Source organism: Monodelphis domestica, chromosome 2 (assembly GCF_027887165.1).
Source record: "Monodelphis domestica isolate mMonDom1 chromosome 2, mMonDom1.pri, whole genome shotgun sequence".
Classification (NCBI taxonomy): Eukaryota; Metazoa; Chordata; class Mammalia; order Didelphimorphia; family Didelphidae; genus Monodelphis; species Monodelphis domestica.
The window spans coordinates 233,496,477-233,510,241 of NC_077228.1; the positions used below are offsets into that span (position 1 = coordinate 233,496,477).

The following is a 13,765-nucleotide window of genomic DNA, read 5'->3' on the forward strand; positions in this document are numbered from 1 at the left end:
TTGTCCTCACAACACTACAAACCCTTAACACCTTCCCTTCAAATCTTTCACACTAGTCACTGATGAAGAGCTAGACTTTATCCTTGCCAGTTCCTTATATGAAGATTGGATTTGGCTCTCCCCTGATTATAATAATGAAGGTACTTAGATCTTCCCTGATTATAAAGATTTAAATTGTAACTCATGTCTATTTTTAGATTTTAATCCCCATAAGTGTAATACCCTACTTAAAAGTTAAGTATAGAGACCTGCCTATTTTTAGATTCAATCACAAAAAGTGCAAATATGATACTTAAAGTTGAGTGGGAAGATCTGCCCATGTTAGATCTAATCACCAAAGGTGTAAACATCCCACTTAATCATTTAATGGGATGTCTGTGACCCACATGTGAAATAGTGGGTAACGAATCAAAATTGACTAACTGCCTTCTGGGCAATCCTAGAGCAGAGCATCAACTGTGATTGGTAGACTTGGAGTTAGGGGAAGTGACACAAGAGAAAATGTCTTAAAAAGAGAGAGTGCTACACAGAGTTGGGGATTTCTTGGAGCAGAGTTCAACTTGGAGTAGAACCTCCTGTAAGAGAGAGTTCTGCTGGAGTTCTTCACGTTTTGGAAGTTGAGGCTGGTGAAGAAGGGCAGAAGGATCTGCTGATTCACATGGTGAATGAAAGGCTGACTCTTAACTACTGGATTTTTCTGAGGAGACTTCCCCAGGTTCTGGGCTACAAGGGCCAAGGCCTATCTGGTTGAGGACTAAACTCCCCTGCCTGGTTTTTGAGCCAGGGGTTGGAGTAAATTACTTAGTGTTTAGGCTAGATATCTTACCTTATCCTCTCTCTGATTTCTTGCTTCATTCTTTCTACATTTTGAAATGAAATTCTAAATAAAATCTCTTTGGAATTAATTAAATTCCTGGTGACCAAAACTCTTAAATAATAAAGTCCAATCCTTAAAAAATTAAGCCCCCTTTCACCCTTACACTTGACATATACACTTGATCTCATGCCTTACCAATTATCCAGCAGATAGCTCTCATTTACATGGACTCTCTTACTAGTCTCTAGTTTCTCCTCATGAACTATTCTTTCACTGCTGCCTACAAACATGCCCAAGTTTATCCTATTATTAAAAAATCCTCACTAGAGTCAAGTATTCCTGGTAGTTATAGTTATATATCTCTCTTCCCTTTTTCATTGAAAATTCTTGAAATGCCTATCTATACTAGGCATCTCTACTTCGTCTCCTTCCACTTTCTTCTTAATCCTCTGCGATTTGGTGCTGACATCATCACTCAACTGAAACTGCATCTTCCAAGGTTACTAATGATCTTTTACTTGTAAAATCTAATTGCCACCCCACCCCCCTCATTCCAGTCCTCATATTTCTCAATCTATCTCACTGCATTTAACACTGTTGACCAGCCTCTCTTCCTGGATATTTTCTCATATGTGGGTTTTCATCTTATGTATCTGAGCATTCCAGTCTCTTTTGTTGGTTTATCACACATATCACAGCCCTATTTAGGGGAGAGCGTTCTCCAAGACTCTAATTTGAGCTCTCTTCTTTTACTGTTCTCTCATTTGGTGATCTCATCAACCTCTTTGCTTCAATTATCATCTCTATGCAGAAGCCTCCCATATCTGGCTCTAATCTCTCTTCTGAGCTCCATTCTTGCATCATAAATTGTCTACTGGACATTTTGAACTAGCTATCCCAAAGGTACTTCTAACTCAAACAGAATTCTGAATTGTAGAATTTGAGAGTTATAAGTCAAATTCTATGTAGTCCAACCCATACATAAAAATGAATATTTACCATAACATAACCAGTAAGTGTCATCTAACTTCAGCATGGAGACGTTTTAAATTTTAAAAAAATTATTTTTATTTTATTAAGAAATTTTCACATAAGTTTTCTGAAGTTATATGATCCAAATTGTCTCCCTTCTTTTTTTCTGTCTTCCCTCCCTGAGCTGGCAAACAATTCAATCTGGTTTATACACATATATCATGCAAAATGTATTTCCATATTATTCTTTTTTGTAAGTGAATAATTTTATAAGACCAAAACCCCAAAACATATATCCAAAAAACAAGTGATAAATCACATACTTTCATCTGCATTCTTGCTCTAACAGTTTTTTCTCTAGAGGTGGAAAGCATTATTTTTCATAAGTCTCTCAGAATTGTTCTGTATTTCAGCACAGAGATCTTAAGGAGGGGAAATTCATTTTCTCTTAAGGCCGAATATTCCACTTTGGATAGTTCTAATTTGGGGGGAAGTTTTTTCCTGACATTGACGCTAAATCTACAATTTCTATCCTGAGCCCCTGGTTCTGTCCTTTTGGGGCCAAATAGAACAATTCTAATTCTTCCTCTTTATGACAAGTCTTCAAATATTTGAAGGCAGATATCATGATCACCTGAATCTTTTCTTCTCCATGCTAAACATGCCAAAGTTCTTCAAATGAGCCTTAAGATATAGATTTAAGGCCTTTTACCATCTTGTTGTCTTCCTCTCTTTAGTGTATCAATGTTTTCCTTAATTCCTATAACTGAAACCAGAACTTTAAGATGGTTTGAGGAAGACAGTATGATGGAACTATCATCTTCCTAATCCTGGAAAATATAATCATCTTACTGGAACCCAATCTTGATTTTGCTTTCATGGTTGCAATATAATACTACTGACTTACACTGATTTTGAAGTTCAATAAAACTTTCAGGTCTTTTTCAGAACAACTGCTGTCTTAATCATGCCTTCCTTGTCTTATGCTTATGAAGTTGGCTTTTTTGGTAAGGGTAAGACTTTTACATTTATCACTATTAATTTCACCTTATTAGCTACTGATTCATGTTCTAGCCTAAAGGTTGGAGATACTTATCACTACTGATTCCATCCTTCAGTACACTGGCTTGTTTCTTTTAAGAATAATTTGTTTTTCCTTACAAACTGTATTGTATTGATGTTCTTTGAGACTATTCCCCTGTTCCAGGAGACTTCTGCCCTATACTTTGAGTCTAGACAAAGGTCATTTGGCTGTAGCACAAATACTGAAGGGGGTAAATTTGGGTCAGCTGTGGGATAAAAAGTTTCAAGAGAATGCTTTAATGCTAACCAGCCTGTCTGGTCAGAAATTAGGTAGGCCAATCGAAGTTTTCTGTTCTGTTACCTCTGCTAGTTCCAAGTTCCTCAACAAGTATATTTGACTATTACTGCCTTCAATATACTCTAAAATCTCTTTGCTGTTTAGTGTTTTAGGAGTGGCTCTAAGTGAAATCAGATACTAAGACAAAGTGAACTTTCTCTGATCTGCAATGAGCTTTTGAAAAGCTCCCCCTTGATTCAGAAGTCTCCTGATATCATAAGTAAGAGCAGGACACTTTAATGATAAGATTTCACAAAAAGAAAGAGAAGAGAGAATCTACTAAATAAGGCAGGAAGAATATCAACAAATGAAAAATATTCCTTTAATTAAATGCAAGAATAATTCCCGAAAGAGAAAAGCCATCAAAGGAAACATGTTAAAGGTAAGACTAAATATCAAATCTGGTTATAGAAATTATAAATGTGTAGAGAGAATGCAAAGGAAGAAGGAAATGATTTTTTGGGGATTGTTAAAAAAATCAGGATTAGTCTAGGGATCATCTTAAAAAAGAGATAACTCTCAAGACTCCAATTACTTTATATATCAGAAGAAACCCTATATGAACACATTAATAACCTGAGCCTTAAGTTCAGAAAGAAATGCACGCACACACAAAACACACACAGGCCCCTGAATAAAGCAATGAAAAATTCCACTCATGTTCTAAGGCAAAAGTTGCAATCATTCTTGTATCTTAGATTTTGTTTTATTTTCTAAGTGAACTGAAAACATTTTATATCCTTATTTAAGCTGTCCAGCCTAGTTTAGGGTGAAAAACAGACTAGAATTATGTTGCTCCTCTATATTTGTAAGCCTGTAGGGAATAGTAAGCAGACTAGTAATGACTAATTTATATTCAAAATGGAGATAGGCATTGAGTTGACATACAACATGCAAAGTTATGCAAAACAAAGAGGTCAAAATGCTGGTGAAAGTAATCTGTTATAATCATACTAACTAAATTCAGAGAACAGAGAATACTGTTCTCAATTAGTTCAAGGCAGGCAATTGTTCAGCATACATATTCTTCAAGTTTTAGGGAGCAAGTAGAGATGCATGTAGGATAATAATTTTATATTTTGATGGCACCAAGATGGAATTTTATTTCTGTTCCAAAAATGGGAAAATCTAAATATGAAAAGATATAAAACACCTTATATATGATTCCTTTACTCTTATGAAGATGGCCATGGGTTCTTAAAGTCTATCCTGGAGAAATATATGTTCTGAAAGGTTTTACTAAATTGTAGAAGATTAAGGTCAAATAAGTCAAATAAAAGACTACTATCTGAAGTTCAGTCTAATTAAGTTGAAAAAGTTCGTCAACATATTAGTAGTGAATCTTTTTTTGTCAGAGAAAATCATGGAATCATCTAATCAAGGATGGAGAGATTCATCTGCATTAATGGAAGGAATGATGACATTGCTAAAATCATTGTTCTTTTGAGGAACTGAAGAAATTTCATAACATGTTGGGATTTTGTAGGTGATCAAATAAAGCACAGCCTAAAACTTAGAAAAGTCTGATTCTTCTGTCCTGGTTCTAATCACTAGGCAACAATTTTCTTTTCGGAAACACCCATCTCAACTTTAAGGCACAATAAAGACAATGATGTTACTTTCCACGCATCAATGAAACAGGCAAGTAAACAATGCTGAAGGGGCTGAGATTCTGACACTACTGATAGAAACCAAACCAAACATTCTTACATTAAATTTATCAGATTTTATGGTAATTTTGATAGAGGAACAAGTTAGTTTTGTGTTACCAGGAAATCCTAAAGCAAACCAGACACTACTGATGGAGATACTGCTGGAGGTGGAACTGGAGCCACATGAATCACTACATCTAGCTCTGAAAAGGCATCCTTGGGTGATATGTTTCAGCCTCCAAAAAAAATTTCATGCAGTCCTACCTCTTGTTGTTGGTAGCATGTCTGAAAGTCCCTGCCAGGCAGTCACCATCTCAGGGTTCTTTTCCACATCTGCAAAATTCTTCCACACCCTGATGGCACCATCATCTGAAGAAGAAAAGAGAAGGATGTTAAAGGCATCATTTCTCTCAGGTGCTATTCAGGAGTTTGGGGAAAGATAGGAAGTCAAATGACCTATGGAGCTGCAAAAGAATGAATATGTCACCTGATATGGTAGACTGACTGATGAAGAAATGGACCTAGCCTTCTTGATTTTTCTTTTTCTTTATACTCCTCTCTGTAACCCAGTAAAAAAAAAATCATCCTTCAAAGAGGATGTGAGGGAGCATTATTATTATCCTTTTGATGGGAAAACATACCTAGCTAACTATGGAATAGGTCTTTGAACCAATTCAGCTTCTCTAGGACATGAGACTTGTTATTTCCTTCTTATTAGTATTGAAGTACTAGTTTTAAATCCTTCATCCTATAAGAACTATGACAAAACCCAGACTTAATAGTGTACTCTTCACTTTGCCTATTTGGGTACTCTCTGTTAACTTTCTGTGAGTTGAAAAATAAATTAATCATTTCCAAAGAAAAAAAATTTTATGCCCTTTCATACTCTCTTCCCACATTGCTTAATTATGTTCAACACACAAACTGTAGTTTCAGTGATAGAAAAAATTGAAACCAGCTGGACTGTCAAGATGAAGAAACTGAGCTGAGAACACTACTGCCATTTTGCTGAGTCTCCTTAGTAGAAAAGAAAGCAATCCTTCTTGATTTCCCATGGCCTCTTTTTCACAGAAGCCCATCAGAGGAGTTAGGAGGAGTATCTGCCATGGCCTAGGGTCTAACAGCTAGCCTTTGTGGCTTAATGCCAAATATAACATAAAAACATCTCATGTGTGTATTTCTTTCAGTCTCACTCCTGTTTACTGGCTCAGTTTCTTTGTTTTGTATTTTCATTAGTTTCCTCACAAAACCCTTAGTTCAGTACCTTGAACTCTCCAAGATGTCCATCCATTGTAGCTTGACAACCTCACCTCATCCTTTGGAAAGAATTTTCTTATGTAACAGGAACCTTTTGTAAATGTTTGATCAACTAAATGAAATATTATAGTTCTAGTCTCAACCTGATCTTAATATTTTTTCCTTCACATTGGTTTTTAGCCATGACTTTTCTTTCAACTCTAATTATTCTCCTTACTTTTTCTATTCTTTCTCCTTTATCGGTTAAGAACACTTAGTTTAGCCTGTCTTTTTTTTTCCCTACCCTCACTATTAATTTTTCCTACTAGTACTTCCTAGATTTTTAAATGGATGCCCCAGTCTCAGATATACTTTTGGTGATTGAGATTGCTCCCTTTCTATAGCAAACTCTTGAACCAATTCAACTCTACATTATCCTCTGTATTTAAGGACCTCAATCCCTTATCCTATCACTGATCATATTTGCTAAACCCCAACCTTGGATTACTCCCACTCTTTATTGCCTTTGTTCCTATTCATGTGCTATTGAATGAAGCTGGAGAAAATCACAAAACTGTGCTAACTGGGTCCACTATTAACTTATGCTACATAATCTCAACTGGGATGTCACTGCAACAAAAGGCAATTATTTTATACCTTCCTAACCAATTCATTATCCTCACCCCAGTGGCTTTTCTCAACCTTTTTATCCTTTCTCAAGCCTCCCCCTACCCTCTCAGATGAGAACCTTACCTCCTATTTTACTGAGAAACCTCAGGCCATTTGCCATAAACTTCCTCTTCTCTTCCCCTCATTTCAGATCACAAAATGACTCTCTTCTATCTCCTAGGCTCAGCCCTTCTCTTTGCCAAGGCAAAACTCTCACTCTAGCATATCTTCTCCAATGGATTGAAACCATTATAATCCCTACCAATTTATCTTTAATCTCTCCTTATCCTGGCTGCCTTCCTGATGCATATAGCCATGCCTAGGTTTCCCTCATCCTCAAAAACTAAAAATTAAAAACTTCACTTGATCAGAATATCCCTACTAATCACTATTTTTTTCTCCCATTTTTGCCTACATGCCTTGAGAAGAAGCTTCCACTATCTCTTCTCTTTTCTAAAATCTTGTCAGCTAAAGTTTCAACTGAAACTGCATTCTCCAAGGTCACTTTTATGGCCTTTTCTCAATCTTCATTTTTCTTGACTTCTCTGCAATCTTTGACACTGTCAATCAAGACATTGTTCTTTCCTGGCTTCCCTCCTACCTGTCTTGACTTCTCAATCTCTGATGCTACATCTTCATCCAAGGCAGGCTAGCTAACTAACAATGGGTATCTGCCTAGGCCCTGTTGAAGGCCCTCTTTTCTTCTTCCTCAGGTAGTATTCTCAGCTTTCATAGATTCACTTATCTCTATGCTGATCATTCTTAGATCTATTTTTTCAGTCATACTTCTCTCCTGGCCTTCAGTCTTACATCTCTACCTGCTTATTGGACATCCTGAATGACCTATAAATCATATTATACTCGTTTTCAAAATAGAACTTATCTTTCCCCTCAAACTACTCCCTAAGTTCCCTTTGACTGTCATGGTTATAACTATCCTTTCTATTATCTGAGCTCATAACCCAGGTCACATCTTGGACTTCTCTTTTTCATTCATCTGACATATCCAACTCTCTCTCCCTACTCCAGTCTGGTTTTATACTCAGTTGCCTGTAATCCATAAAGTATAAAGCTTTACCCTTATCCCCTGAAAATAAACTTTAGTGACTCTGTATTACCTCTAGGATGAAAAATAAATTCTTTGGCTTTTAAAACTCACCACAACTTTCCTATCATTCTAGTTTTCTTATACTTTATTCTCTTCCACATACTTATCTCTTTCAGCTACTAGAATTATTCTGCTCAATGAATGTTTTCTGAATGGTTCAGTTTTTAACTTACAATGTGAGTGAATCTAGCATCTTACATTTCTCAAAGAAAAATTAAAATAGGTTGCTTTTTACTTGTTTCTGATTTTTGATTTTTTTTTTTAAACTTCCTCTGGTCAGTGAGATTTGATAGAAAAAAATATCTTCTGTCTGAATTCTTGAGTCTCTCATCCCCTTCAATCTACTTTTACTTCTCAAATTCTTTCCTTGATCTCTTTCCAATCCCCCAATTAAGGGGTTTTCATTTGACATTTTATATAAATAATCTTCATAAAGGTCAATAAATACATCTCCATGATTTGATCCTCTGTGCATTCCTCTAGTACTCTTTTGATATTACTTTCTTATACTTTTCTTATTTGAGTTATGAAATATTCTCTAGTTTCATATACTTCCCCAAATTTCGCCTCATTTTTAATTTGCTACTGTACTCTTGTTAAGATTTAGCTCCTATCCTCATTACATTCTACTCTTAAAGCCCCTAGTACTGGCATGCATATTTTAGTCTCTACTGACATTTCATTGTGTTAAATCTGCTCACAACTATCTTGGTCTTTCGGTCCACAACTAGTCTCCACTCCTGTCTACTATAAAGGAGTATTTACTACTGACTAATAAAATTCAAGTGAAACTGCACGTTTTCTATTAGTGATGACAGGAACTGGTATTGATGGTTTGGCGGAAATGGACTATTTGGTAAAGTCTTATAATAAGCCAGTCTCAGGGCAACTAAAAAATACAAGGTCAGTTTCTGCCTTTAAATGATATTTAATGTTAAAGTCACTTATTTCATACATCTTTTGGTATTTTATGATGACAACCTCCAAATAAAATATTTTTTTTAATTAAGAAGAGAAGAAATACAATCAGTACAAAATATATCCGGAAATAGCAAACATGGCTACCACTCCAACTCAGGAGTCTTGGGTCTCAAGCACCCAAGTCTGCCTGCTAATGCCCCTGTAATGTAATATTTTCCTATCCCTGTCTCCATTTCTTTGATCAAATAGCTCACCTGTGGCTGTCAACAGCAATGAACAATCCTGGCCATTCAGATATTCCATGGCAGTGACTCTGGTGTAGCGAGGATTTCCATTGTGGAAGTAGTCCAACTTCTCCCCCTTTTCCCAGTCCCAAAAACTTGGGGAATATTAGAATAAGATAAGAAATGAAAGTGAGAACTGCATCTGCATCTGTTTTATTAGCAGTATAAAAAAACTCTGTTAAATTGGTACCTTCTCAATCACAAAGGGTTATACTTATTGAAAATTAAACCTGTTTTTCTCCTTGGGGCTTTTGGATGTTGGTTTTAAAAAAATTAATGACTTTAAATAACATCTCTTGCTTTTGTTGAGGAAGTAATAAGATTAAATCCCCATTATAAGTCTTTCTGTTACAAATCAATGAGACTATTATATGTTCACTAAAACCAAGAAACTGCTTTATCTTTTTATGCAGTATAAAAGTAACATTTTAAAAAATATAACGTCTCATTTCCTGTCTTTTAACCTTATAGTCATTACTTTGGAGCTCTACCCCTCTATAATTCAACAACAGTCAAAAGCAATAGAAAGGATAGTTTCAACCTTTAAGAAATTAGAAAAGGATAACTTCTAGTCAATTTCTGAGACCTCCCTAATTGGAATAAAAAATAGCAGAGCCCCATATTCAGAAATATGAGTACAATATGCAAAATCTTAGCATCCTCGAAATGTAAGGTCACGTCATGTGGAAATTAATATTTAGTTAATACATAATTAACTCAAAAGAGTAGTTACCATAATTCTTACCAAATGCTGTCTTTATCAGCTACAGCTATGCATGGGGTGAAGGGATGGAATTTGACCACTGAGGGAACACCAGGGTTCCTATTAAGGAAGATTTGATCATCTAGTCTTGTTATACCTAAAAAAAAGAAATGGAAAAGAAAGTATTTGATAACTAATCTGAATTTATGTACTAGTACCAAGAGACTGAGTACAATGCCTTATCCTAAACACGGTAGAGAATACAAAAGGATTTAGAATCATATATGAATGAAATCTAAGCACGTCTGAATTTCTTTAGCAATAATAGTCTATACCAGTATGGTTGTATATGATATTGCCCTTATTTTCTACTTGTTGAAAAGCTTAAAGTCTTGTTTCCACAACTTAGACTATAGACTATATGAGGGCAGAAATCGTGTCATCTACTTCTTCATCATGTGAAATGTCCTCTGGAAAACCTCTGTATTTGCATGATTAATTCCATTCGTCTCCTCTGGCACATTGCACACACTATCATCTTATCACTCTTTAATTTATTTTAATCTCTCCTTGTCTTATGGCTGTTTTCCTGATGTTTGTAAGCATGTCCATGTCTCCCCCAACCTCAAAAAACAAACAAACAAACAAAAAACCCAACCCCTCACCTGCTCTAAATAGCTTTGTTAATTACTGTCCCATATTTTCCCTCCTATTCTTGTCTAAATTCTTTGAGAAAGCTACCCTATACTTAGTGTTTCTACTTCATTTTTTCTCACCAATGACCTCTATTGCCAAATCTGATGGCCTTTGCTCAGTCCTTATTCTTCTTGGCACCTCCACAGCCTCTGACAGTCATCCTTTTTTTTTTCCTGTGATATTTTCTCTTTTTGATGTTATTGCTCTCTCTTGGTTGGCTGTTTATCTGCTGAACCCCACTCAGATTCATTTATTGAGATGTTCTCTCACCTCATCTCACCTTGGCTTCCTTCTAGGCAGATGAAATTGCAACTTCTGGCCCTATACCCTGCCCCCTCCCCAATTTTCTTTCATTTATACTGTATATATCTTGTTTTTATTTAGTTATTTGCATATTGTCTCCCTTAGAGTCACATTAGAATGTAAGCTCCTTAGGAGGAGGGTTGTGTATTTGCTTTTCTTTTTATCCTTAGTTCAGTGCCTGGCACATAGTAAGCAATTAATATTTATTTTGAAAATGGTCGGAAAGGGATTAAAAATGTATAACAAAGAAAAAATCTAGAATCTGAGAATGCCTCTTGAACAAATGGGGAATGGCTGAACAAAATGTGATTTAAGACTATAATGAATTATTATTGTGCCATAAGAAATAATACAAGTGATGATTTCCAAGAATCTGATATAGTATGAAGTGCTACAGAATGAAGGTAGAAAACAATAAGGCAAGGACAGTAATATCTTAAAGAAAAATAGTTTTGAAAAACTTTAAGACCTCTGATCAAAGAAATGACCAACCATAGAGAGGTGATGGACACAAATGGCATGTATATATACATACATACATACATGCATACATATACTTTTAATCACGTATTTTTAAATTTGGCTACTGTTTGTTATGATTAACTATAGTGATTTGTTGCAAGGTTTTTCCCCCTTCTCTTTCTGTGAATTTTTAATTAGGCAGTTTTTAATTAGAATAACGAAACAAAATTAGAAAGAATTTCTTAAAATTACTTTTCAGCAGTACAATGATTATGAAGCACATAGACCATATTATCTTAAAAGATGGCATAGGCTGATAATGTGTATGAATTTAGAAAATCGCAAATTAACTCTATTAACTACAACAGTACAGTATTTTTATTTATTTTATTAATATTTCCCAATAACATTTTAATCCTGTTCTCACTAAACTCATGGCCTCTGGCCCAAGCCTGACATTTCTGCGCTATAGGATCTAAGACAGAAAACTGGTTTGAATGGAAATCTTACATGGGATACAGGTTGGTATTTCTTGTATTCAGAAACTCTCTTGTGCTTGAGACAAATTCTCTGGCAGTGATGAAATAAAGAAAATCTCCTAGTTCATATTAACTGACCCTTCTGAACTCTGAGATTCCTATATAGCAAGCATGAAAACCTTTTGAGATGATTTAAGCATTCTTCTATGCAGAAGAGTGAATTAGCTGAATTAGCTGGAAGTCAATTCACCTTAGAGTAGAAGGTCAAAGATAGAAGTGACAACCAAATAAAGGTCCCTAACCAGAACTAACCTGGCATGTAGTAAGTACTAAGGAACACCTAGCATACAATGATATATATACTGATGACTTGAAATTATGTCTGTACTATTAGTTAGCTCTCCAAGTGGCTGCACAGATAGTTGTCTATCAATATTTAAAATTTTTTTAACTAAAAAAAATTTCAACTAACATTTATTTTTGTTTCTTACCAATTCTCCTTCCCCTCACCCTGAAAAAAAAGAAAAACAAAACCCTAGCAACAAATATGCATAGTAAAATAAATTTCCACATTGACTTCATCTAAAAATAGAAGTCTCTTTCTCATGTGAGTCCATTATGTCTCTCACAGGAGTTGGGTAACATTCTTCATCATTAAGACAGGTAAGTGGTATAATATGGGGCCTGAAGGCTCAGACATTAGCTATGTGACCCTAGGCAAGATTATATCTCTCTTAGTTTCTTCAACTATAAAATGGGAATAGTAACAGTACCTACCTCCCAAGGTTGCTGTGAGGAAAAAGCAAGATAATATTTGTAAAAAGCTTAGTGTGGTGCCAAACACATAAATAATTGTTCTCTTTCCTTCATCACTGGTACTCTAGAATCATAGTTGGCTATTGCATCAATTAGAGAGCCTAAGCCTTTCAAAGTTGTTTGCTTTTACAAGATTGTTGTTATCATGTAACTGCTGTCACTGCTCATTTCACTCTGTATTAGTTCATACCTTCCTAGGTTTCTCTGAAATCATCCCTTGTATCACTTCTTACAAAACAGAAATATTCCATTATATTCATAGTTGTTTAGTCATTTTCCCAATTGATAGTCAATTAGTTTTCAGTAGTTTTGCCCCCATAAAGAAATTGCTATATTTTTGTAAGAATGGGTATTTTTCCTGTTTCTCTAATGTCATTGGGAATATAGGTCTAATTCTCTTTTTAATGAAAAAAAAAAGTATTGGTAATTTGTTCACCTTCATTTTCAAATCTATTTCAACCTCCCTTCCCCAAAGCAGTGAGCCATCCCTTGTGACAAAGGAAAAAAATATAAAGAGAAAAAAAAAACAGTTCAGAAAAACCAACAAATATATCAAATGAGTTTGATAGTATATGTAGTGTTACACACCTATGGGTCCCCACTTCTGTATAGAAGGGAAAGAGTTGCACTTTTTCATTTCTCTTTAAAGAAAAACCTGGTCATTACAATAACATTATAATTTCATATGACTAGGATTTTTAAAAAGGCCATCTTAAACTGAGAATCTCAACTAACATCATAACTTTCTTTTTGAGGAAAAAAAGAAAAAAGATGACATTTTCCAGCCTTAGTCACTATGCTCTTAGTATATCTTAATTTTTTCCTGTTACCCACTAAATAGTGGTATCATGCCTAAATGCCATGCACTAAGAAATACACATGTACACACAAATATGTTTTTTTATATGCTTATGTTCTCAAAGTGTTCATAAGTGCCCATTCTTAAAAGCACTTGAAAAAATTGCTAGATAAAGGGTTAATGTGTTAAATGGTTTTGTTCTCTTCCCCCCCTCTTTTTTACTATAGGCATCTTCTTCAAAAGTAGAACTTATTATCATCAATTTATGAACTAGTCTCATTTCATCCTTAGGACAAGGGGTTTAAGTTGTAAGGTTTCAATTACATCAGTTAAATACTACAGCTTTCAGATGTTCTTCATTTTAATTTTTTTAACATTTTGGTGGTAGAGCTTCAGGTATAGTTTTGATACAAAGAAGGTTAAAGGGAAAGGTATTACTTTAGACTTTCAAATTATTAAGAAATATTATGTTTATTAAGGATTAAGTT

The 13,765-nt window shown here is 34.9% G+C and overlaps 1 protein-coding gene across 3 annotated transcripts in view; it reads right to left on the reverse strand.

Moving 5' to 3' along the window:
* RPTOR (regulatory associated protein of MTOR complex 1) overlaps positions 1–13,765 on the reverse strand; it is a 569,750-nt gene that overhangs the window by 52,182 nt on the left and 503,803 nt on the right. For all 3 annotated transcript variants that reach the window (XM_056817367.1, XM_056817369.1, XM_056817370.1), the window contains 3 exons: positions 9,765–9,879; positions 8,990–9,114; positions 5,066–5,170 (listed from right to left, as the gene is read on the reverse strand). In XM_056817367.1, coding sequence (XP_056673345.1) covers positions 5,066–5,170; positions 8,990–9,114; positions 9,765–9,879 — 345 coding nt within the window. The remainder of the gene's footprint in view (positions 1–5,065; positions 5,171–8,989; positions 9,115–9,764; positions 9,880–13,765) is intronic.